The sequence below is a fragment of the Sarcophilus harrisii genome, chromosome 4, assembly GCF_902635505.1.
Source record: "Sarcophilus harrisii chromosome 4, mSarHar1.11, whole genome shotgun sequence".
Taxonomy (NCBI): domain Eukaryota; kingdom Metazoa; phylum Chordata; class Mammalia; order Dasyuromorphia; family Dasyuridae; genus Sarcophilus; species Sarcophilus harrisii.
This window is the reverse complement of record NC_045429.1, coordinates 299,929,243-299,954,892: the sequence shown is the minus strand read 5'-3', so window position 1 is coordinate 299,954,892 and position 25,650 is coordinate 299,929,243. Positions and strand designations below refer to the sequence as shown.

Genomic DNA, 25,650 nt, shown 5'->3' with positions numbered 1-25,650 from the left:
TTGCAACCTTTCCGATATTATAATCCACAGCTGTGGAGACTCTCGGAGAACTGACCTGTCCCTTAACATAAAATGGCTTTGGCAATATTATAATTTTTATCATAAAAGCATAGCTCAGTCATAAGCACTGAATACCTATTTAAGTTGTTCTTTATTTAAATAGTTGTAACTAAAACTGCAATTATTAAGAGTCTTTTATCCTGATATAACTTATGGAATTTATTTTGTCTCTAGGATTTCTTATTATATAGAAACGTTAACTGATTTGTATGAACTTATTTTACAGAGTACAATTTTGTTCAAATTGAAGTAAACCATCATGTCATCAGCAAATAGGGATAGTTTTGTCACCTCTTTGCCTATTTAAACCTTAAACTCCTCATTGTATTACTATTTCTAGCATCATTAGATCTACTTAAAATGACAGTGAGTAGGAGATAGCCTTGCTTTTACTCTCTATAAGTGCAGGTTTTTGGTACATCCCCATTGTATATAATCTGCTGTTTGATAGATACTACTTCTATTTTTTTTTTTTTTAAAGAGTCCTCTATGGCCATATTTTCTAAACTTTTTAGCATAAATGAGTATTGTTCTTTGTCAAAGGCTTTTTCTACATCTGAATTCCGACAATTATGGTTTTGGATGTTTTGTTTTTAATATGATTAATTATGTTGATTACGAACCATCTTTGCATCCTAGTAGAAATCTAACCCAGTTATAATGAATGATTTCTTGGAAAATTATTAGTCTGGCAGGATTTTATCTAAAAAATTTTTAAATCAATATTCATTAATAATATTGGTCTAATGTGTTCCTTTTTGGCTTTAACAATTCCTGATTTACAAGCCATTCTCCAACTGAAAAATGGTCAAAGGATATGAACAGACAATTCTCAGATGAAGAAATTGAAACTATTACTAGTCATATGAAAAGATGCTCCAAGTCATTATTAATCAGAGAAATGCAAATTAAGACAACTCTAAGATGACCACTACACACCTGTCAGATTGGCTAAGATGAAGGAAAAAATAATTATGATTGTTGGAGGGGATGTGGGAAAACTGGGACATTGATGCATTGTTGGTGGAGTTGTGAACGAATCCAACCATTCTGAAGAGTAGTTTGGAACTATGCTCAAAAAGTTATCAAACTGTGCATACCCTTTGATCCAGCAGTGCTACTACTGGGCTTATATCCCAAAGAGATTATAAAGAAGGGAAAGGGACCTGTATGTGCACGAATGTTTGTGGCAGCCCTTTTTGTAGTGGCTAGAAACTGGAAACTGAATGGATGTCCATCATTTGGAGAATGGCTGAATAAATTGTGGTATATGAATATTATAGAATATTACTGTTCTGTAAGAAATGACCAACAGGATGATTTCAGAAAGGCCTGGAGAGACTTACATGAACTGATGCTGAGTGAAATGAGCAGGACCAGGAGATCATTATATACTTCAACAACAATACTATATGATGACCAGTTCTGATGGACCTGGCCATCCTCAGCAACGAGATCAACCAAATCATTTCCAATGGAACAGTAATGAACCGAACCAGCTATGCCCAGAGAAAAAATTCTGGGGGATGACTAAAAACCATTACATTGAATTCCCAAATCCCTATATTTATGCCCACATGCATTTTTGATTTCCTTCACAAGCTAATTGTACAATATTTCAGAGTCTGATTCTTTTTGTACAGCGAAATAACGGTTTGGTCATGTATACTTTTTGTGTATCTAATTTATATTTTAATGTATTTAACATCTATTGGTCATCCTGCCATCTGGGGGAAGGGATGGGGGGTAAGAGGTGAAAAATTGGAACAAGAGGTTTGGCAATTGTTAATGCTGTAAAGTTACCCATGCATATATCCTGTAAATAAAAGGCTATTTAAAAAAAAAAAAAAAACAATTCCTGATTTAGGTATTATACCTATATGTTTCTTATACAATGGATTCAGTAGAGTGCTTTCTTGATCAATTTTGGAGAATGATTTTCATATAATATATAGGCATTTATTATTCTTTAAAAGTTTAAATGTCCTGTAAATCCATCAGGAATAAGGAATTTCTTCCCCTCCTCCAACTAGCAGTTCTATTTACTTTTTAGATATGGAATTATTTAAGATCTCGATTTAGTCTTTTGTTAGTTTAGGTATATAATCCTGTTTCCTTTGTATTTTTTTTTAAAAAAATACAACCATTCATAAGCTCTAGTTTCTATTTCTTCTAGGTTTTTCTGTGATATCTTGTGTATTTTTTATTTTGTTGATATGAATTTCAGCTCTCCTTTTAATAACCCTGGCTAAATTTTGTCAGTTTTTTCAAAGAACTGGTTTTAAATCTGGTTCCTGAGTTAAATAGTCTTTATGGTTTCCAATTTATATTTCCCCTTTTCTAGGTTGCACTTATCCTAAATTTACCTGCTGAGATTCCAATTCTTAAAATGCATATTTAATTTAGTTTTTTTTAATGCTCTGTTAATACATGTTTTTAGAGATGATTTTTTTCTTTTGAGACCTATTTAGCTGTATCTCAGAAACTCTGGCATACTGTCTTATAATTATTGTTTTTTACATAATTATTGTTTCTAGTATTCCTTCTTTAATTTGCTCCATTTAGAATTTATTTAAGTCTCTTTTGTCTATGCCGCCTGAATTTATTACCATTTTATTTTGTATGAATCTGTAATGAATAAGTATTTCTGCCTTTTTACATTTATTTCCAATTTCTCAGTGCTAAATATATGGTCAATTTTGGTAAAAGTTCCACATGTGTTAATAAATATGTGTATTCTTTAGTAATACCTTTTTCAATAGCCTGGGTGCATCTATATCCAGTTTACAGCGTCGTTCAATAACATGAATAGCCCCATCATCACTCTTATATTCATTCACAGTGTCGCTGTGTACAAACATTGGAATCAGAGGACACGTAGGAAATCTCCTTTCATAGGCCTACAAAAGAAGAAAGGATAAAATGACCTAATAAAAAATGCTGTTTGGAAGGATATAATAGAAACTCATTAAGTGTTAGAATTAACTCCAGAAATCTGTCACATACACACATATATGATATATGCTCCTTTCAGCCTTTATAATTATTTATTTTATTAAAGAAAAAATTTTATTTACTCATGGATTTCTTTGGCACTCTAGTGAAGCCAATGATCCCCTTCTCAGAATAATGCTTTTGAATGCATAAAACAGGATCACAAAAGAAATCAATTACATTCAAATACTGATTAACAGTTCTAAAAACAAATCCATGTACCATAAGTTAAAAGTTTTAACTCTCTAAAAAAACCAAAACACCCATAATGTGTCATGCTTATCTTTTATCCTTACACTTATCCCTCTCTAAAATGAATATATCTTTTGAGAAAAAAAACAAAACAAAACACTTCAGCAGAAATATCAGGCACAGTTGTAGCGTCTTATAACAGGTTTCATTATCTCTTCTCCAGGAATTTCATTACTTTTCCCATTACACAAAATAAAACTTCTTTTTATAGCTCTATTTATATTGCTGGAGTAGTGTATGCTATTTTCTTGGTTCTGTTGCTTTATTCTGTATTAGTTTATATAGATCTTAATGTTTCTTTTAATTCTGCATATTCATCATTTTTCACTGCATTACTTATACACCATATTATTAAAGTCATTCCTCAGTTATTTCTTTCCTAACATAAAGAGTGTTAACTTTTGTGTATACTGTACCATTTTTTCTGACTTTGACTTCCTGGAGGATATAATCCCAGTACTCACAAAGTTACTGAGTCAGAAAGTAGGGAGTTTAATTACTTTTCCTTCATTAGTGTTGTCTAGTTATTCAGTCATGTTCAGCAATTTATGACCCCATGGTCCACAGCATGCCAATACTGTCAATAGAGTTTTCTTCAACAAAGTACTGAGGGAGTTTATAATCTCCTTTTCCAGATGAAAAAACTGACACACAAACAGAATTCAGTGATTTGCCCTGGGTTCCCCAGCTATTAAGTGTCTGAAGTTAGACTTACACTCAGATCTTCCTGGAATTCAGCTAAGCTCTGGAATTCCACTAAGGTGCCTCCAAGGCAAACAGTGATTAAGCAACCTGTCCAGGGTAATAGTCACATTTGAACTCAGGTCCAGGCCCAGTACTCTATCCACTGGCTTACAAACATCCAGAATGGTTGGACCACTTCACCATTCCACCATCAATGTATCGCTGTGCCAGTCTTAATAGCTCCTCTGTCGCTGACTATTCCATTTATTTTACCTTTCTCTTACTATTCTTAAAATCTTGTTGAACTAGTCAACAGGTTGTTTCTCACATTGAAATTCTGAAGGTTGGCATGTTAGTACTGAGATTTTTATTCTGGAGCTGATGTTCTTAGGTCACTTCCAAGTTAATTCTCAGGATCATTCTATCTGTGGTATTCCATCCTGCCATTGTGATTTTAGGATTCTCCTTTAAAAAGGAAAGGTGGTTTTGAACTATTTGCTATTAATTGCCAAAAAAGTGCATGCTTAATTCACATAGTAGATTGGCTTGGTTATTGAAAAAATTTAGTTCACTATCAGATAGCTCACTATCACTATACTACAGATAAAATCACTGCTACTTTAAAAAAAAAAAAAATCCTCTTTACTATTAAGGAAAAGACTTATAGATAAAGCATCTGTTTAGAAGTTGGGAGACCTGGGTGCTAATTTTGACCACCAAGCCTTGTGACTCAGGGAAAATTATAAATCACGTAATTCTAGTTTACCTCATCTATAACATGAAGGTTTGGGAATAGATTGACTCCACTGTCCTTGCAAGCTCTAGTTCTTCAAACAACATCTTTTGAATTCTATGTAACTTGACATTAAGGTCTATTGGAAAATGTAACTGTGTCCTGATTGACTCAGATTGAATGTAAGCAGCTATCATTTCTGCTTTGGCTAGTTACTCTAGAAGGTTTTCCCTTCCCAGATTTATTTATTTAGATTTTTTTTTTTAAATTTTTTGCCTCAGTTGTGGCCTAACTTTAATCACTGAAGGGGTGCCGCCTCAGTCAAACTGAGACCTGTTAAAGACCTTAGCTTAAAAAGGCCAAAATCTTTCATAGCATCCAGGGCCATTTACAGTCATCCTAATCTATATCTTGCCCCTGGACGTGAAATTGAAGAAGGTGACCTTGCACAGCCCTCTCTCATTTAAATCAAATTCATTTGTATGTCATGGTCTCACCTCCCTAAAGACAGTCCTCTTTGAGAAGGAAAGACAAACAACAACAACTTAAAATGTTTTTGTGCAATCATTTAATAGTTTGTGAATTTGGGAGGAATAGTTATAGATGACAAAGATCAAATATGAGACGATAATCCAAACCCTCCACTCCCCAAGAAGGGGGAGGTCTGATGTGAATGATGTGAACACCAAATGATGACAGGCACCAAAAGTAGGGGTTTGTCATTTGAAGAATTCACAATGGCCATTGTCTTTGGCAAAAGTAGATTTATTTAGGGAATAGGTTACAGATAAAATAAAGGGATACAATAGACTCCAGGAAAGATAAATGTGAAGCAGAGTTGGGAGAGCATATGAAAGACAAGTTCCTCAATGGAAATCACAATTACCCAGTAGAAAGGGAACACCCCATGAGATTGGGGCTTGCCTTTAGTTGGCAGGCTAAATCCTGAGAGGGACTTAGCACCCTAAAAGAGTTAGTAAGCTGTAAAGAGGAGAATAAGGTTGGGAAGTATACCATGTGACATTAGGAAAGGGGGAAGATATCATATGGCACATAGCAGCAGTGATAGGATGGCCCATAAGTAAATTTTATTAGGAAAACTTAACCTCAGGGACATGACTGGGATTTCTGACAGGGCATAGCAAGATGAGACTTGTTGAGACTCCTACAGAGGTTGCTCTCAGGGGTTTGACATAACTTCTATCCCCAGAGGATGGGACCATGAAGCTAAATTGATGTTTATTAGTGCCTTCTCCCTGCTTGCCTCAGAGATCAATTCTTTAATTTCTCTCTGTTTTGTGTTTTGTTTTTTGAGGCTCTTGGGGTTAAATGACTTGCCCAGGGTCACACAGCTAGAAAGTGTTCTTCTGAATTCAGGACCAGTGTTCTATACACTTTACCATCTAGCTGTTCAGGTTCTCCCTGTCCAACACACCATTTAAGACCCAATCAGGTCCACATATTTTACACATTACACGTTTATATTTTCAGACTTTTTCAATGTATTGCTCAATTACGATGTTGCCCACCCTTCCTTTTTTGTCTTTTAAATATACTAATTGTTATAGGGGATAACTCTCTAAGAAGGGATAGGGAAGGATACTGGAGATAACTATGATGCAAAAAAAACTAGAAGATATCAATAAAGTTTTATTTTTTAAAAAAGAATTTTCCCCTTCTCTTATTTCCTTCTGACCTGGCTCCCAGACTTCCTAGGCCAATATGCTCTTCCCTGATGAAAGATAGACCATCTGAAGCCTTGAGGGATATAATAAAAACAATTACAATAAAGTTGGATATTGAGGAATGAAACTGAACCACCCAAAAATCCCTTGCCTTCCTCAAGAATATTGAATCTCCTATTCCTGCTGTTGTTACTAAATGCCTTATTCCTATCAATTTCAATCTTGTCACCTTTCACCACCCACTCCAGATCTCCACATCCAGAATTTAAAGTGTATCCAACATAGAATATGCATCATGTAAGATCCCATTTAAACATAAAATCAATTTTAGAAATGTTGTAATATTCCACTTCTATTTTATATTATCTTCACTCCATTTAACATATCAGATGTCGCAATAGCATAACTAAAATTTTTGGGTCTTAAAACAATTGAGATTTGTCACTAAAAGTAATTTTTTAATTACATGTATTTCTACCTACAGTCCTTCAATTCTTCTTTTAAAAGGAGATTTTTTTTTAAAGGGCTTTTTTAGCCTGTAATTGTAATGTCAAAAGAAACTGAGCAAGACAGAGATTAGAGACCAGTTCAATAGTTTATTAAATGGAGAGAAATACTGGGACCAATGGATCCCAGGGCTAGACGAGAGTATCATCTCAAAGAGTCTTGGACCCTTTGGACCATTGTGTGATCAGATACAAAATTAGTCAATTAAATTGACCAGGCTCTTTATTGACGGTTTTATTTGTCATTTGCTAGGAGACAGCAGTGAATTACAACACTGTCCCAGACTTTAATATAATTGAGTTTCTAATGCTTCTAAAAAGCTACATAATACAAAAAATTAGTTTTAAAATGAAAATAATGTTCAAAACTTCAAAGCTTATTTATAGTCTACTTGGGAAGACAAAACAAAATTTTTTGAAGGTATTTTAGTAATAAAAGAGTTAAATAGTTCAAGATGACAGAAGGTAAGTTCTTTCACAAGCTCGAATATGAATAATTTGAAAATAATACAGTACAAAAATAAAGAATATGAGGACCTTGTTCTGCCAAATACTACCTGTGTGACAAACTTTGACTTCATTTTCTCATCTAGAAAATAGAGGAACATATATATATACACACACACACACATACATACACACACGTCATATTGTATGGGATAAACTGAGTGAAGATCCTCATAAGGATATGGCTTCAACCTGTGCCCTAATTGTGACTTGAGACTTTGCAAAAACAAATTGAACTACAACTAAAAAGCTGCAGATATTCCATTATCTTGGATCTACATTCCTCTAGTTTCCCTACCACCTCTTAATTAGCATGTAAATACTTCTTTTTTAAAGGCAATTCTTTTGTTTCTGGGACAGATTTCAAATTTAAAATATAAGTATGGACTCCCTCATACAATATATTTTAAATTTGAAATCCCTCATACAATGGGAGTAAAGGTCAAAGGGTGGGGGAAGAGGGCTTCTGGTCAATATAATCTTGTTTTTTTGCAGTTTGCACTCTGCACTCCTTTACTAAAGACACCTTGTCTGTTAGGTGTTGCCCTTTCTTGGAAAATCATAATAACCCAAAAAGGCGGTCTCTGATTGTTGTGAGTGCTACTCTCCTATACAGTTTGGGGGCTCATTCTGGGATATTTCTCCGGTGGTCCTTGATCTCGGCTTGGGAACTCCTGAAGACAGATACTCAAAGAAAGCAAAAAATCTATGAATACAGATACTCAGAGAAAGCAAAAAAAATCTATCTGTTGCTAGATGCATATGTATTTATCTTATTTATCTGCTTCTTTTACCATTTTTGTTGTTGCTGACTTTCTTGACAGGCTTTTTTTTTTTTTTTTAAATTTGTGAAAGGTTATCTATTCCAATTGCTAGGGACACAAATGGCTGAGGGGATAAATGGCCCTAGATTGGAGTTGGGGGTACAGAATCCCAATTTGTTTACTGAATAGGCTCATTAGACTCCATACGTTGGTCAAAATAATCATTAACCAGATGACAAAAGCACTGAATTTGTTAATAGACCAGGACATTCCGACTAGAGAAGTAATACTCTAGCATAGATTAGTATTTGACTATTTGTTGGCTGAAGAAGGTAGTTTATGGGGTTTTTGCTGATGATAATGGACAGATAGTGATGGAAATTGCCAAGGACATCAGAAAATTAGCCCATGCCCTATTCCAGATCTGGCCCTCATTTATATGATCTATTATGTGTGGGGTTTGTCACCAAATGATGGCAGGCACCAAAAGTTGGGGTTTGGTCATGTGAATTCACAATGGCCATTGTCTCTGGAAAAAAATAGATTTATGAAAACAGGTTACAGATGAAATGAAAAGATTATTAAAATAGACAATGAGTGTAATTATTAAATAAATTTGAGAGAGCAAGCACAGTAGCAATGAAAAAGATGAGTTTCTCGGTGGAACTTGAAATTTCCCAGTAGAAAGAGAGTACCCCATGAATTGGGGCATGTCCTTAAACTCAATGGGCTAAATCTTGAAGGGGACTTAGCACCCTAATAGAGTTAGTTAGCTGTAAGAAGAAGTGGGGTCAGAAAGCATAGTGGAGAGTTAGGAGAGATACTATGTGGCATGGGGGAAGAGAAAAGACAACCATAAGGCAGAATGCTATGGTGGGCTGACCCAAAGGAGGATAGCAGCTATGAGATGGCCCACAAGTAGGTTTTATAGGGGAAATTTAACCTTGGGGACATAACTGATTTTTCCACAGAAGAAAAATTAAGCAAACTGGAGGGGAAGGTACACTTAAACTTGGACCTTTAGAGGGTAGAACCAAGTAATCAAACTGAAAACAGGTTCTTTGGTTCCTGGTGAGGATGGACCCCAGTAGAGAAAAAGGATACATCAGACAGAGAGTGAGTGGAGACCGAGAACCAGATGGTTGAGGAAATGTATCAAGAATGGTGAGAGATCTTCAAAGGTTAATTTAAAAAAGAGGGATTGAATGAGATAAACCTAAGTGAAGTCCTCGCATAAGGATGTGGCTTGTCTATGCCCTGTTAACTTGAGACTTAATAACAAATTGAGCTATAGCTGAAAAACTACAGATGTTCCATAGTATTGGATGAACATTCCCCTCTTATTTCCCACCACCTTTTAATTGGTATTTAAGTATTTCTTTTAAAAGCAATTTATTCTTTTGTTTCTAGGATAGATTTCCCATTTTGAATGTAAGCCTGGACTCCTAAAGACAATGGGAGAAAAGGTCAAGGAGGGAGAGGCTTCTGGTTAATATATACTTGTGTTTTGCTGTTTGCACTCCTTTAATGAGAACATCTTATCTGATAGGAGTTGCCCTTTCTCAGGAGATCATAATAAAACCTTTTTTGCTTTTTCATAATCTAGGAGGCTCAGATTGTTTTTGTGGTCACTACTGTCCCACCACAATATGAAATTGAAATTTAGAGGTGTGTATTTGGTAGAGAATTCCAGGCAGATGGAATAGGATTCAATTAAATGCAAACAAAAATTCATTTAAAACCCTACTCAAGAGAAGATACTGTGTGTGTGCTAGGTACCGGAGAAACAAAGACAAAAATGAAAGAATTTTTGCTCTCAAGAATTAGAGCATTATCAACTGGGAGGTGAAATAAAGATTTATCTTGGCTTTGGACATTTTCTCTGGCAATTCCAAGTCTGTAATGCTTTCCTTCTCTCCAAATACTAGTTTTGTTGGTTTAAGTCACAATTATACCCTATCTTCTATTGGAAGCCTTTCCCAATTCTTAATTGTAGTGCATTCCTTCATATAATTATTTCCCATTTATTCTATATATGGCCTTTCTATACATAAGTGTTTGCTTGTTGTCTTCCCTGTTATACTGTAAGCTTCTTGAGGGTAAGGTCCTTTCTTTTCTTTTCTTTTTTTTTTTTTTTTTTTTTTTTTTTTGGCATTTTAGCACTTAGCACAGTCCCTTACACTTTATAATAGTAAGTCCTTAATAAATATTTAACTGACAAACTTGAAGATGAGATGTCATCTGAGTTAAACCATGAAGGAAGACAAGGTTTGTAAAGGGGAAGAATGAATGGTCAATTCAGAATAGCTAACTAGTAATCTAGTTTAGCTGAAATATAGAGTGCAAAAAGAAGAATTATGTCATTAAAGTTCACTGAAGACCTAAAAATGTGGGGTTGGGAGGTTGTGATGGTAACATTTAATCCTAAAAGCAACAAGAAATCATGAAAGGTTTTTGATCAAGGGCAAAAATGGTAAAGCTTGTATTTGAAAAAGAATGTAGTGACAGGCAATCAGTAAAAGATTGTTGACTGTTCAATGTGTTTGTGGGTGAAGACAGAAGGTAGCAATATGAAGAAGAGAAATGTGAGAGGAAATTGATGAAAAAACATCAGTTTTGTATTATTATTCTAGTAACTATGCTACTGAAATAGAAAGGATAGACTGGAGAAAGGGAGTGACTAAGAAGCAGCAAGACCAGTAAGGAAGCAATTACTTAAAAGTTCAGGTGAATGGCAAATAATAGCCAAGTCTTAGAATTATGTGTGATGAGAAGGAAAAAGATAAAGAGATTATAGAGGCAAGATAGATAAGAATAGGCAAATGACTAAATACAGAGAAAAGAGGAATCAAAAGTTAACATTGAGGACACAAACCTAGATGACAGAGGGAAAAAGAAAGGGCTCCTACAGATAGTCTTTGAGCTGGATCTCGAAGAAAACCAGGAAGTAGAAGTGACAACGAGTGCAAGCATTACAGATAAAGGGGACAGTGAAAAGTTGTGAAGTGTCATGTGCAAGGAATAGCAAGAAGGCCAGTGTCATTGGATTATAGGACATGGAGGAAAGAAGGAAGAAAACAAAAATTTCTTAAAATCTGTTATACTATATACTATGTTAACACTTTGTAAATATTGCCTTATTTGCTATATGAGAGGTGTAAAGCATAAGATGGTTAAGGAAGGAGCCAGGTGATGAAGTTTTTTAAAAGTCAGAGGATTTTTATTTGACCCAACAGGTAAGAAGGGAGACAATGGAAGTTACTAAATTGGTGGATAGGGATGTGTGAAAATACAAGAGATGTTCTAAAAGTAGAAATGAGAAGACTTGTTATGTGGGTGAATTTGAGTTTAGAGTAAATGATACTAAAATAAGTGAGTTTAAATGATTGAGAAGATGGTAGCACCCTCAACATTTAAAAGGGGAAGTTCAGAAGAAGGGTATCTGTGTGCAACACTGAATTTGTAATGTCTGAGACATATAATTCAAGATGTCTAAAAGGCAATTGGTAAATTGATACACAGGGAAATGAGCACAGGAGAACTATTGGAGCTGAATATGAAGACCTGGGAATAATCTACATAGAGAAATTTGAAGCTCTAGAAGCAGATGAATTACCAGTCAAGATACTGTGTAGAGGGAGAAGTGAAGAGGGATCAGGACAGATCCTTTGGAACATCTAAGATTAATAGACATTATCTAGAAGATATATCAAAGGAGACTAAGAAAGAATAGAATCCAATATCAAGTTTTTTTTTGTTTTTTAAAGCACCTGAACCATACAGATTCACAGAGTAAAGACAAGGGTTTGGTAAATCTATTACACTTCAAGTGAATTAAGAAAAGCAGGATTAGCAATCATGATCAAGAGAGAAACTACATTATGCTTAAAGTAAATATAAACAATGAATGAGTACATGTACTGAATGGCACAGGACCTGAATAATCAAAGAAAAGTTAATTGATTTTCAAGAAGAAATAAATAGTAAAATTATATAGACTCAACAAAAAAAAGCTTCTAATAAGATCTAACAAGAAAGATAAATAAGATGGAAATTAACACCCTAAACAGTTTTCAAAAAGCTAGATGTGATACATCTCCAGGAATTCCTGAATGGGAACAAAATAAATATTTCTTGTCAATGCATGGAATATCATTGTAAAAACTATATATATTAAAACATAAAAATCTTATAAACAAATGCAGAAAACCAAACAATTAAAAATTACATCCAATAAAGAGCTGTAGGAAAAAGAACTAAAATTTAAATGGAGACTAAATAATTTACTCCAAAGAAAATGATTGATGGGTCAAAAATAAATAACAGAAACCATAAGCCATATAATCAAAGAAAATAATATCAAGAATGTGAGAAAACGTATCAAAACTTCTGGGACAGAACCTAAGTAGTCATTAGGGTTTCTCCCAATTCTCCATCTCTTAAACATTTTCACCAACAGAAGACAGAACAGATTAGTAAATTTTGTTATACAACCAAAAGTAAGGAATTTATTAAGCATTTATTAAGTACCAACTCAACAGGGATTTCTGGGTCACATGATCAATAAGACGGAGTACTAGACATTATTTCTGATTCCCATGATCTCTCAAACCTCTCCAAAACAAATTACAAAAGCAATTTTGGCTGTCTCCATGTCTAGGCTATCCAGAAACTTAAAACAAAACAAAAAACCCCCAATGATCCTGTATTCATTCAGTACCCCTCCCCTAACTTCCCATACTGTAAGATATACTAGCAAATTGAAGCTCACAATCCAGTTTTACACAAAGCCTCACCTGATGGTCAGGTAATCCTTTCCTCTAGCCAGGTAACCCCTCCCCTTTCCAGTGCCATGGAAACCACAGAATTAGACTGTACAAGAGTGTAAACATTTTCCTAGTCTACAATAAATAGCCTGGTGGCCATAGCCTCTCAAGCAAAAGCCAGCCAGAAGTCACAACCCAGTAGCAAAAAGCATCCAGGCCAAAGATTTTAAGAACAAAATTCAAAGACCTTGAACATAAACAGATGAATCAACAGGGAAAATAGTAACAATAGTAGGAAATATAGTCTTCACATGTAGAAAAAAAGTTTAGGCATCCTTGATTAAAATCTAAAAAAACAAAGGAAAATAATCCATCACATGATGAGCTGAAGACAAGACTATGTAGTCCTCTATGTAGAATTAGAGAACATGGAACTGATGCAGTTTGAGTGGTCTCAATTCCTGGTGGTCTAGAGGTTAGTGGTGATAAGAGAGTTGCTAAGAATCCCCTTTAAATCGGCTGCAAGTTTAGAGCGAAAGAATTCACTCATTCCCGAATTATTAGTTGCAAAATGAAAGTTTATTGTTGGATAGAAATCAATTTACCAAGAGACTGACTTCTATAGGGGCAGATCTATTGGAAAACGGAGTTTTGCACTGAGAGAATGCTTTCTCAGTGGACAGAAGGTCCTGGCAGCTGAGTGAGGTACCTAGGTCCATCTGCAAAGATTTTGGTGGAGGGAACAGCCCAAGCAGGTCAGACCAATGGGGGCGGGAACAGCCCAGATCTCCTATTGGAATTAACAACACTTCAAAGGGGTGTTTTTTGACCAGGATTTCTAATTGAATCAAAGGCTCTGGCATCCTGGAAAGATGGGGGATATCTAGAGGGATATGCCTTTCCCAGAAGGAGTGGAGAATCTGAAAGGGATCACAGATCAAAAGGAAATACAGTTTCTTAAAGGGACCACAACCTGCTTCAGAAACACAACCTGCTATTCTTGAGCAGTTTTAAATAGAAAGGAGGATTATGAGCATTGAATTTAAGACCTACAGAACAAAAATAAGAGGCAGAATAAGAACAATGGAATCTGCAAAGGCAAGCCTCATTATAGAAACAAAAGACAGAATAATAAATATTGAATGTAAACACAAAGAGGTGAAAGCAACCAAGAAGAAAAGAAGTAAAAAACAATAACAATAAAAGAAAATATGTGGACATGCAAGCAAAACCCTGATCTTAAGAATAGGATGCACAGGGACAACCTAAAGATCATAAAACACAACAGGACAAAAAACTTTAACATCATAAAGAAATAATACAAATGTCCAGAACTTCTGAACAAAGAAAATTAAATTTCAAAAGAAGTTATAGATCTTCAGAACATCTTATTAACAAAACAAAAACAAACAAACCTCAAGGCTACAAATTCCCAAGACACATAGTGGTTAAATTTAATAATTCAATTCAGAAAGAACCTGTTCTGCAAGCAATTCTAGGAGAAAGACCTGATCACTTGCAAATAACACTAAATTAGTCTGTACTTAATCCGTAGCAATGTACTAAGTAAAGGGTTTTACAACTTTTATTTCATTTGATCCTCACAACAATCCTAAGAGGTGGGTATTATTATTATACCCCACTTTACAGGTGAGAAAACTAAACACATAGAATTGCTAAATGACTTGCTACTCTCTAAGGCTATCTGAATTCTACTCTTCCACTCCAGGATCTAGAAGACGCTAGAAAAATAAAACAAGCAATCCCATTGAAACACTGAAATAGAAATTCAGAAAGTCAAGGAATTAACAAATTTGTTTTATTAAAGATTTTTATTTTGAAAACACATACATGGATAATTTTCAATATTGACCCTTGTGTTCCAAATTTTTTTCCTCCCCAGATAGCAAGTAATCCAATTATGTTAAACACATGCAGGAATTAACAAAATTAAAAGTAAAATTGACAAACTGATTTGAATTGGAATTGATAAAAAATATGTAAGAGCTATTCTAATTAAGCTAAATTAATAAACTAAATTAACTAATATGATATTAAGAGAGGAAAACCAAATTGCCAGTATTGAAAAAAAGAATGCATAACAAATGAAGATGAAAATAATTAATTAAACCATATTTCACAAAAGCCATTTACATCCAGAGGGAGACTTAATGAATACAGATCAAAGCATATTTTTACCTTTTTTGGGTTTGTTTGCCTTTTCTTTCTTGTTTTTTTTCCTCCCTTTTGTTCTGATTTTTCTTTTAAAATGTGACAAATATGGAAATGGTTAGTATGATTATACATGTATAACCTAGATCTGACAGTTGTTTCAGGGAGGGAGGAAGTAAAAAAGGGAGGGAAAAATTTGGAACTCAAAATCTTACAAAAATGAATGTTGAAAACTATTTTTAGATGGTATTGGAAAAATAAAATATTATTGAGAAAAAAAATAAAACTCTATTCCTCAATTCTATGCCAAACCTCAATTACATGATTAAATATTTATAGAAATATAAAATATCTAGACCCACAGAAAAAAATAACCCATTTTTAAAATGAGCAAATAAGTCATAAATGAACTTTCAAAGAACAAAATATGAAGACCAGATGAATTTGCAATTGAATTCTATCAAACACTCACAATTATATAACATATACATTTTATATAAGATATAAACTATTTGCTAAAATATAAAGAGATCCTCTCAAATTCCTTCTTTATATCAAATACAATTTTGAAACCTAAACCCATGAAAGTAAAAGTAGAAAAAACACTACAGACCGTTTCAAATTGTTGAATACTATCAAAGGATCAAAATAAATGGCTCCTTCCAAGATTACAGACAGTAATCCAATCTTCACTTATACTAATATACTCATTTTTAATACCAAACAAAGCATGGGAAAACAGATAGGGGTTCTTAGGGCCTTATATTTCTTCCCAGTGCCTGACAATGGACTAATTGCTGTTCCACTAACAAAAAGTTCCATCTCTCTTATTTCTGGCATTTCCTCTTGCTGTCCCCCTTCCCAGGAATGTTCTCCTTCCTCTTCTTTCTCACTGGCTTTTCTGTCTTCTTCAGGAAGTCTTTCCCAACTTCTCTTAATTCTGGTGTCTTTCCTCTCAATTATTCTCTATTTAAGTTATATATAAATTGTATGTATTTGTTTGTGGTCTCCACAGATTCTGAGATCCTTAAAGATAAGAACTGTCTTTTGCTCCTTTTTTTATCCCCAGAGTTTAGCACAGTGCCAAGCACTTAACTGTTTATTTGAATGAATAACTTTGAGAATATTATAATTCACCTGCCACCTATTACTATTGCCATAGCTAGCTAACTGCGGCAACCTATTACTTTTGCTATGCCTCTGTTATGCCAAAGTTCCCTTTTAATGGGGTGACCAGTTCCTCAATTGTTCTATTTCGTAATTCCACCTTAGGTTATAACAGTCCCCTCTTAATGTTTGAGATAAAGGTTTTATAGACATTCCTTAATGTTTGACAAGATAAAGGTTTATCCATTTCAGATGTCATTAGAATATCAGTAATCTTCCCTCTATTAGGTTATCCCCACCTAGGTCCCTCTATTATGTCATTGTTCTTGTTATTCCATAAAAAGCTCAATGCCCCGATAATGGGGCTAGACTCTTTGAGATGATAGTCTCATCTAGCCCTGAGATCAACATAGATCCATTGGTCCCAGTATTTCTCTCAAGTTAATAGATTATTGAATTGGTCTGTAATCTCTGTCTTGCTCAGTTTCTTCAGCATTACACCTCTCCAAACACAATCTACCATTTTAAAGTCCTGAGGCAATAAGTACTGAATGCACTAGAACCACAATTACCTCCTACCTGATTTTTCTATCTTTCTTTTCCTCTCTTCCTCCCCTAGCTTTCCTCATTCAATTCAGCCCCCCAAATTATTTTTATATTGACCTTTCTATATTTGTTTTCACTGGTTATTGATTGCCTTTCCAATAGACTAAACTCATTACCCTGGTATTTAAGGTCTTCCTTAATATGGCTCAAAACTAACTTTCCAATTATGTCTCAATACTTTTCCAGTCAAACTGTTACACTTATCCAGAATTCCTTGAATTTCTTCCATCTTTTCATCTTTATGTAGTTCTCAATGATTAAAAATATTCTTCCTATTTTTCTATTCCTATTCCTATTCTTCCTCTCAACCAGTTAAAATCCTACCAAATCCTTCAAGTCCAAGTACAAATATCACCTTTCATGTGGCTCACAACTGAAATGATTTCTCTTTCATGTACTCACAGTGCTTTGTTTGTACTTAGGTATTTAGTATTTTAAGATGCACTTTACTCATTTATATAAATATCTTCTGTTATCTACAACACTGAAAGCTATTTGATGAAAGGAACCATAGGTATCTTTATATCTCTATTATCTAATATAATACTTTGTACATGGAAGGTATTAAATCCTTAACTTATTTTTTAGAATCAATCACAACCATCTGTCATGATCAGCTCTTTCATCAATATTCTATTGAGCATGAGAACTCCACCCCTTCAAATTCTATATCTAGAAATTAGTTTGATACTCTTGAATATATGTTTTATTGTTTCCCCCTAAATAGTATATGTTACTTAAAGGCAGAACGTTTGTCTTGTTCAACTAGATTTGTTCAACTAAATTAAAATGTAGTTTGAAAACCTGGACTCTGTATAATGTATTTCTCTTTAAAAATTCCCCATGGATATACGAGGGAAAATATATTGGTAAATAACATAGTAACAAATTTATATGTGATCGAGGACTTAGGAATGTAATTCAAAGGAATGCCTTCTACAAATCTTAGTGCACTTTTAAGCTTTAATATTTTGAATATTAAGAATAAGACATTTGTACACTCTATATACTTCCATAACATATAAGAAGATTTTTAGGCTTAAAGGAGCTTTAAAAATTATAAAGAGTCTCATTCCCTTTTACAGAGTTACTCTAAATTTCTCAGAAGTTACTTGGGTTAGGAGGGAATGATTGATAGCTGTATTTCTTTAGGTCTTAGGAATCCTGGCAAATCATGAACAACAGAATTAAGGGAAGGGGGTTGGTGTGGATGTAGGGTATGTAGCAAGAACAGGAATAACATAGAACATCTGAAATCTATTAGTATTTTGATGAATTGGTTAGAGAACCTGTTTGCTAAATCATCCAGTTTGCTACAAGATTAAAGAAGAAATTTTTCTCCTCTTACTGTTGAAGTCTGGACCACATGCTGAGGTCTACATTTGGGGTACCTAAATGAAATTAGGGTTTAGTTAAGTCTAGTGGCAGGTTTGGGGTACAGGGAGTCAAACAGAGTTCCCCTGCAACCCCCTTAGATTCGGCGCAAGGATACGGCGGTATATGAGGTCTAGTAGCGGCACGAATTCCCAATAAAAGCATTTATTGGCCCAGAGAGCTAGATTAATAAAAGAGGTTTATTACTGAGTTTAGAAGTAGGAGATAGGTGAAGACAGAGATAAGGAAGGCACTGGGCAGAGGATCCAGTGGACAGAGGGTCCTCACATGGCAACCATATTTGGAATCTCTGCAAAGAGGGGTTCCCAGTGTGGTCCTTTTAAGTCAGAGACTTAGCTCGAGGGGCTTTGGGGTGTAGCCCCAAAGTTGGCTCAGATCCGGGTGGGGCTAGGACAGGTCGGGACCTTCTATTGGAATTCAAAGGGACCAGGATTTGTGAGTCAAAGAGTAATTTACATTAGCTAGGGCGGGGTTGGGAATCAAAGATTGGAATCTTTCCTGCATCATTACTACTGACCCAAAGATCAAGGTTTCATTCCTAAACTTCCTAATTTCCTTTGGCATAGATATAACCGCGAGTTTCAGTTTGAATCTTTACCAATAACCAAAATATACATAAGGAAACAATCACGTATAGAGTTGATCCCAAATGTTTTTATGTAAAGAGAAAAGAAACAGAAAAATAAAATACTTAGGATAACAAAAGAACAAATCATAAGATACCTCTGAAACATCATCATGCTAGTAGAGAGATAAACCTTTGAAAAACTTCTACATAGTTTTCAGAGACACTAACCTCCCAAAGAATTAGCTTTTCTTGTCATAAAACAGAAGGTTAAAGCCAACTCCCCATAGCCACAGCAATATCTAGTTCCAAACCACCTTTTTCTTCTAACTCCAGTACCAGAGAAGAGTAGTTATGGCCCCACACTGCTGATTCCAATTGTCACAGCCACTTCAGTAAATGTTGCCCTAGCAGCCAGCTCACAAGGCTGTATAATTTCACTTAGTTCAAATCTTAAAGCACACCAAGATAAATTGTAAGGTTTTTTATTTTGTTTTGTTTTTTACAAATTGAAACTCTGTGCCAAATAAGTTTATCAGCAGCATATGCTCATACTGTGGGTGTGTCTGTCACATTTTGTTAATTCATGCAGTATTCAAACTTTTTCATTATTATTTTTATCTGTTATGGTAATCTGTGGTTAGTGGGCTTTGATAATATGGGAAACTTAAATGTTAAATGTATTCTGATTGCTCTACCCCTCCAGAAGCATCCCTATTCCCTGAGACAGAACAATATTGAAAATAGGCTAATTAATAACATATATATATATATATATATATATATATATATATATATATAATTGCCTCTAAGTGTTCAAATGTAAGAAAAATTCTTAAACTGCAAAGCTGTGGGGTGAATAGATTTGCTGGAAGGGAATCAGATTCCCTCCATCCAGCCCTTCTAGAGACAAAGGAACCTTCCTTTGCATCTCAATGCCCTTCTAAATCCCTTTTACTCTCACTGGAACTAAATCCTGGAACTTCCAACTTTTCCAAAGATTCTGATTTTAAGCTCTGCCCTCGGGCAGAAATAATGGAGACACTCATAAAGCCAAACCATCCCTACCTCCCACCTTCCCACCCACCCCCGCCCCCCAAGACCAAGGAGAAACCTGGCCATTACTCTGTGAACCCCACCCAACTTTTTGAGGTGTCCAAGGCCAGCACCCTTCTTGATCTATCTTGGGGAGATAAAAGGAGGAACCTAGAGAAGCTAATTTTGAACCCTCAAGTTTCTCCTACTCTGCTGTTACATACAGCTATTGGAGGCCTTAATGACAGGACTCAGGTTTTAGCTGAGAAGTCACCAAATTAAAGCGATATTTGGAGACATGTCTACTCTTGGCTGCTACTTCTAGAAGAGAATTACATAGATTGCCCACAGGGGTTGAGCCGTCTCTCCAACGTCCTGCTCTCCTGCTGGAGTTTGGGACTTGGTTGAGCGCCCCCTTGCTCCAGTTCCAACATGGCATCAATAGCAGAACTCTGGCAATTCCTGGAAATGGGTAAGAACATTGCGTTTCTTTCTCCTTCATTCTCACACTGCAATTCTGTTCTCTTCTCCCCCTCCCCCATAGAGTGGGGATTACAGAAGACCTGTCTGACACCTCTCCTCTGGCTTGGTAACTTGTCATTTAAATGCTCCTATCCTGTTCCCTTATTGGGATACTAGTTAGTGGTGAAATTGGGAACTCAATCTTATCTTTTCAGACCTTCAGAAAGCTTTTTCACCCAACTTTAATTACAGGGTTAAGAGACTTTCAGAAGTTTACTGGCAGTCCAGACAAGCAGGGCCACGCCCATCCCAGACTCCTTGTGTCTCTCTTAAAGGAGCTGAAGCTGCCAGCCCTTTCAGAAAGCATACTTATCCCATACATTTTAAAACCGGACTTGGTTTCCCTGATTTGGTCATCCTGCCTTAGAGCAGTGACTGTCACAGCCCTTTTTAATTGAAAGAAGCCTCAAAACTAACTTTTGGACAGCCATTAAAGGTTTTAACTCCTCACTGGGTCCAGAGCATTTTAGAAGCCAAAGGACATTAGTGGTTTGGTGGAAGATCTAATAAGATATCTGAATCTCCTATCTGACCTGATTCTGAGTGCATCACTCCCTTAATCCTGCCACCCTGTTTCCCTGACTCCACCCAACGGGGAGAAATTAGCTTTCCTGAAAACGGGGATACAAAGGCAGGTTATTCTGTGGGGACTCTCGCTGGCAACCTAGAGGCTAAACTATTGCCTCCTGGGACTTCTGCCCTAACCAAAGCTTTGGAACTGGGGAAGGGAATGAGAATGGATACTTATACTGACTCCAAATATGCTTCTGCATGCTCCCAGAGCTATCTGGAAAGAAATGGGATTCAAACTGCTTTCAGTCTGAAAGCCTCGGGGCATTTGCCTAAACTCCTGGCAGAGAGAGAAAAACAGTCTAGCTTTTTTCAAAATACTTCTCAGGAATACTCTGGAGGAAGGAGGGTGGAATGGACCTGTGTCCTTCTGCCGAACTTTTTTTCATTCCAAAGATGAGAACTTTTTGCTTCTTGCATATTCTCTCCTACTTTTTCTTGATTGGCATTCTATACCCCTACCATCAATTAACTTCCTTAGCATAATTAACTCCTTAACTATTTTCAACTAGGGAACTCTATAGGCAGTTGGGTGGGCTATATCAGCTATTCTTAAAGGCAGTCCACAGACGAGACCTGATGCAATTTTTTTTTTTTTTTTTTTAACAAAAGGCCCCATTCCCAATCGTCATCATCTCAACCCTGGGTGATACCCACTTTTAATCTGCTCCTGAGATCTGTTTCTCCTAGGTTTCAAGCTGTTAATTTTCAACTGCCCTCCAGCCTGCAGAATGGGAAAACATGCCCTGCAGCTGCCTTCAGATTTCACACCTCTCCTCCTGGCTAGAACTCCCTAGTATCTCTACAACCCTTGTCAGCTCTAAGTAGCTATATGAAGTTGAGATCTTCAACCTTTATGTCTTCATCATGGGAAAAAGGTTATAGTATTTATCAAAAAAATTCCTATGATTAGGTTGAATTTATAGCAGAAATGCAAGAGTAGTTCAACGTTGTCAAAACAATTAACAATTGCATATATTAAAAGGGTGATTATTTGGTGTAGTAAATAGGACACTGGGGTTGGAATCTGGAAGATTTATCTTCCCTAGTTCAAAGTTGGTCTTGGACACTTACTAGCTGTGTAATCTTAAGCAAGTCACTTAATCCTATTTTCCTCAGTTTCTCACTCTGTCAAATGATCTGGAGAAGGAAATGGCAAATTATTCCAATACCTTTGCCAAGAAAATTCCAAAATGGGATCACAAAGAGTCATACCCAACTGAAATGACCAGACAATAACTATATAAAAAAACAAAAATAGCAAAAAAACAGAAAATTGTATCAACAGATTTCGATAAAAGGCCTTTGACAACACTCATTCATACTTTAAAATCCTACAAAGCATAAGTACAGAACTTTATAAAAAATATGATAAAGGTATAGATAATCAAAAGCTAGCATTATGTGAAAAGGAGAAATCCTAGAATCTTTCCCAAAGTAAACATTAATTCCCCCTTCCCCTGCTGTTATTTAACACAATTCTAAAAAAGGCAAAACCAGAATTAAATTAAGAGAGCTAAAGACAAGAAAATTGGCAGAGAATACAAAGCTATCTCTATTTATATGATAGTTTACTTATAAAATCTAGAAGAATAAGCAAAGAAACAAATTATAAAAATAGTTTTGGAAAAGAATATACAAAATAAGCTCACAAAACTATTAACATTTTGATATATCAATTAACAATCACATATAAAAAATAGATACATATTATATGTATATATAAAATGACAGATTAATATGATAGAGAAGTACAAATCAAAATAATTACAAAACACACACTATATACATAGCAAACCACTCATGACTTGTAGATTTAGACCCAAGGATTCTTAATCTAGGATCTGCTAATATTTTTTAATAAAATGGAAGGCAGAAGGGAAGGGGCTCAGGCCTTAGAAATATGCTATTTGGTAAGCTTTTCATTTTAACTAAATGTTCTACTCTTTCCATGATTTAATTTGAATACTGGGAGAAAAACAACCAGACAACACTATCTTTGTTGACAACTCTGCATTAATATTTACTTTGGCGATACCATCCACTTCCTTAATTTTACCAGTACTCCAAAGTGGAGCTCTCCTAAACAGCATTTTAAATACCATCCAAGGCTTTCTGGAATCAAAGTCAAATGTATCAACTTTTACAATTCTCAAGTCATCCATAGAATTTAAGTACCGCTGCTGCCTTTGTACTTTTGTTTACATTGCTCTCTTCTCCATTACCTCAGTAAATCTCTCTATATTTATTTCTGTCTCTTCTTTCTCTCTCAACTCTGATACTATTTATTGCCTCTGCAGCAGAACCCTTCTTCTTTGGAATATCTTCTCTCAAATCTTTTTGTTAAAACATATTAAACATCTATCCCTCTTATCAATACCTATTGCATTTTCATTTTGGGCACAATATTAATTATAACAATAAAATTGTATATGATTTTATATTGTCACTATATTTATCCTTGCAAGTAAAAGCTAAATTTTTACTTTCTGTGTCTCCCAAGAATCAATGTTTTGTACTCAATAAATGCTTGCTGAATAAATGGAATTACAAAATGAAATTGTGACAAATATACATTAAATTGTAGCAAGAATATATGGAATTTTTTATTGAATTATGCTCAACTAGTGATTACATTTATTACATCTACCCACCTGCTGGGTATAAAACACTATACAGACTGATATTTATAATTTTATATCACAATATAAAAATACCAAGTTTTGTGGAGTTACTACAAGATGTGATTTGAGAACAATAACATTTAACAATGATGTCTTGAATGATTCACAAAGCAAATTTTTTGCCAAGCAAATTATATAATAATTATGTTTTGATTTGACAAATAAATACCAATCTATTATCCCCCTCTGGCATTTTCTATCACTGTTAAACTGTCAATGGTAGAACTGCACGTGGATACACACCTGTCAGATTGGCTAGATTTAAAACTCAGGTTCTTGGACTCCAAATCTAGCATGCCTTCCAAAACCAATCTTCTTTCTACTCTTCATGTCAATTGGAATATTTGAAACTTTTTAAAACCTATCTATTAATATACCAAGTTTCCATGCCAAACTTAATACCAATTTAGTTTAAAAAATCTAATCTAATTTTTATATTTGCCCAACATAATTACTAAGAAATCTTTGGAAGGTACTAAAGAAATAGAAATGTGTTTACTTACAAAAAATTTAATGGCCATGATGACCACTACAATCTGATAAGGGGGTCAAGAATCTCATCAACTGACAGTATTAAATAGTAGATTTTTTAAATAGTCTTGTATTGAAGGTAATAAATTGAGGACTCCCTCGGCCTCAGTTTCCTCATAGATAATGGATTATTCATTTTACAAAGTTGTTGTGAAATTGGAAAAAAAATTAAAATATTTCATTATCAATGTGGATATTGGCTCCAACAGTGAAGACTATAAACCATTCATATCTTTTCAACCTATGAGACTTACAAATCTTAATGAAAGGCTCTGCTCTAAGTGCTGGAAACCTTTCTCTAGACCTCTTTTTATCACATAGTGAGAATATCAGCTGTTGATCGGTTATTCATCGCTCAATACATAAATGGTTTGCCTCCTTTTTTCAATCATACATTTCCTTGATAATATTTTCTGTGATACTCCTCTGGTGTCATTCTTCACTGATATTTTAGAACTTATTCCCACCATGTGCCTCTCCACTGCCCATGGAATGAAATAAAACTTTAATTCTTCAAAGACTGACATTTCACCATTCATTATCATATTGTATCACCAGAAAACAAGCAGTGTTTAAAAAAAAAAAAAAAAAGAATCAGTTTTTCAGGAAGAATAATTTAGAGTCACTAAAAAGATATATCATTACCTAAAAACTGTGGTCAAGTCCTTCCCTTCCATTCATTTCACTATTCTTCTGAAACTTCTGTGCAACATGTTTAATAACAGACCCAGTATATGTACTAAAAGGCTGACCATAAAACATAAAACTATCTGGACCATCAGCATGCTTCATCTACTTGAATTTTCAATTGTGGATACAGTTATGACAAACTTTTTTGAGTGATTCTCCATTTTATTTTATTTAGGAGGCTCTACAATGTTCCAAGGCCTATTGTAATTAGCACATCATCCATAAACAGAATTTTAAAATTTGGAATCTACAATAACAGTTAAACACCTGTGACAAACAATATGTCTCTGTTTTACTACTCTGTGGATGTTTAGTATCAAAGTTCTGTTGTTAAATCCTCTGAGCACTTTGGTCTGATTTTGACATATGTATCGGTAATATGTTGTAAGAAAACTCTTTGAGGAAAACAGTTTTGTTTTACATAATCAAATGTATTTTTAAGTAAGACTTCAATGAGCTTATACTTAATAACTTTCGATTAATTTGTGTGGGTATAAAGATGAAGTCTGCCATACAGATAATAACAGTTTGTGAAAATCTCCCATCTACTGGTCCCATCTCATACCTTCAATAAGGATGAACTTTACCTATGTGTAGATTATTTCTTAAAGATGTATAAAGACAGATAGATATATAGATAAGTAGTTGGCAGTCTTTTACCTATTTTCATGCATTTGTTTCCTCCCCTCCTTTAAATACTAGGAGCCACTATTCCCCGGATAACCTCAAAATTTTGTTGCCTTTAACATGAACTTCCTTTTGTATATCTGTATATACATATATTCTGTATGTCTGTATTGTTTTCTTTAATATCATTTCTAT

General features: G+C 34.8%; 1 protein-coding gene across 2 annotated transcripts in view; it reads right to left on the bottom strand.

Moving 5' to 3' along the window:
• SEC14L1 (SEC14 like lipid binding 1) overlaps positions 1-25,650 on the bottom strand; it is an 84,562-nt gene that overhangs the window by 38,443 nt on the left and 20,469 nt on the right. For both annotated transcript variants that reach the window (XM_003768676.3, XM_031965557.1), the window contains one exon: positions 2,811-2,960. In XM_003768676.3, the coding sequence (XP_003768724.2) occupies positions 2,811-2,960 (150 nt within the window). The remainder of the gene's footprint in view (positions 1-2,810; positions 2,961-25,650) is intronic.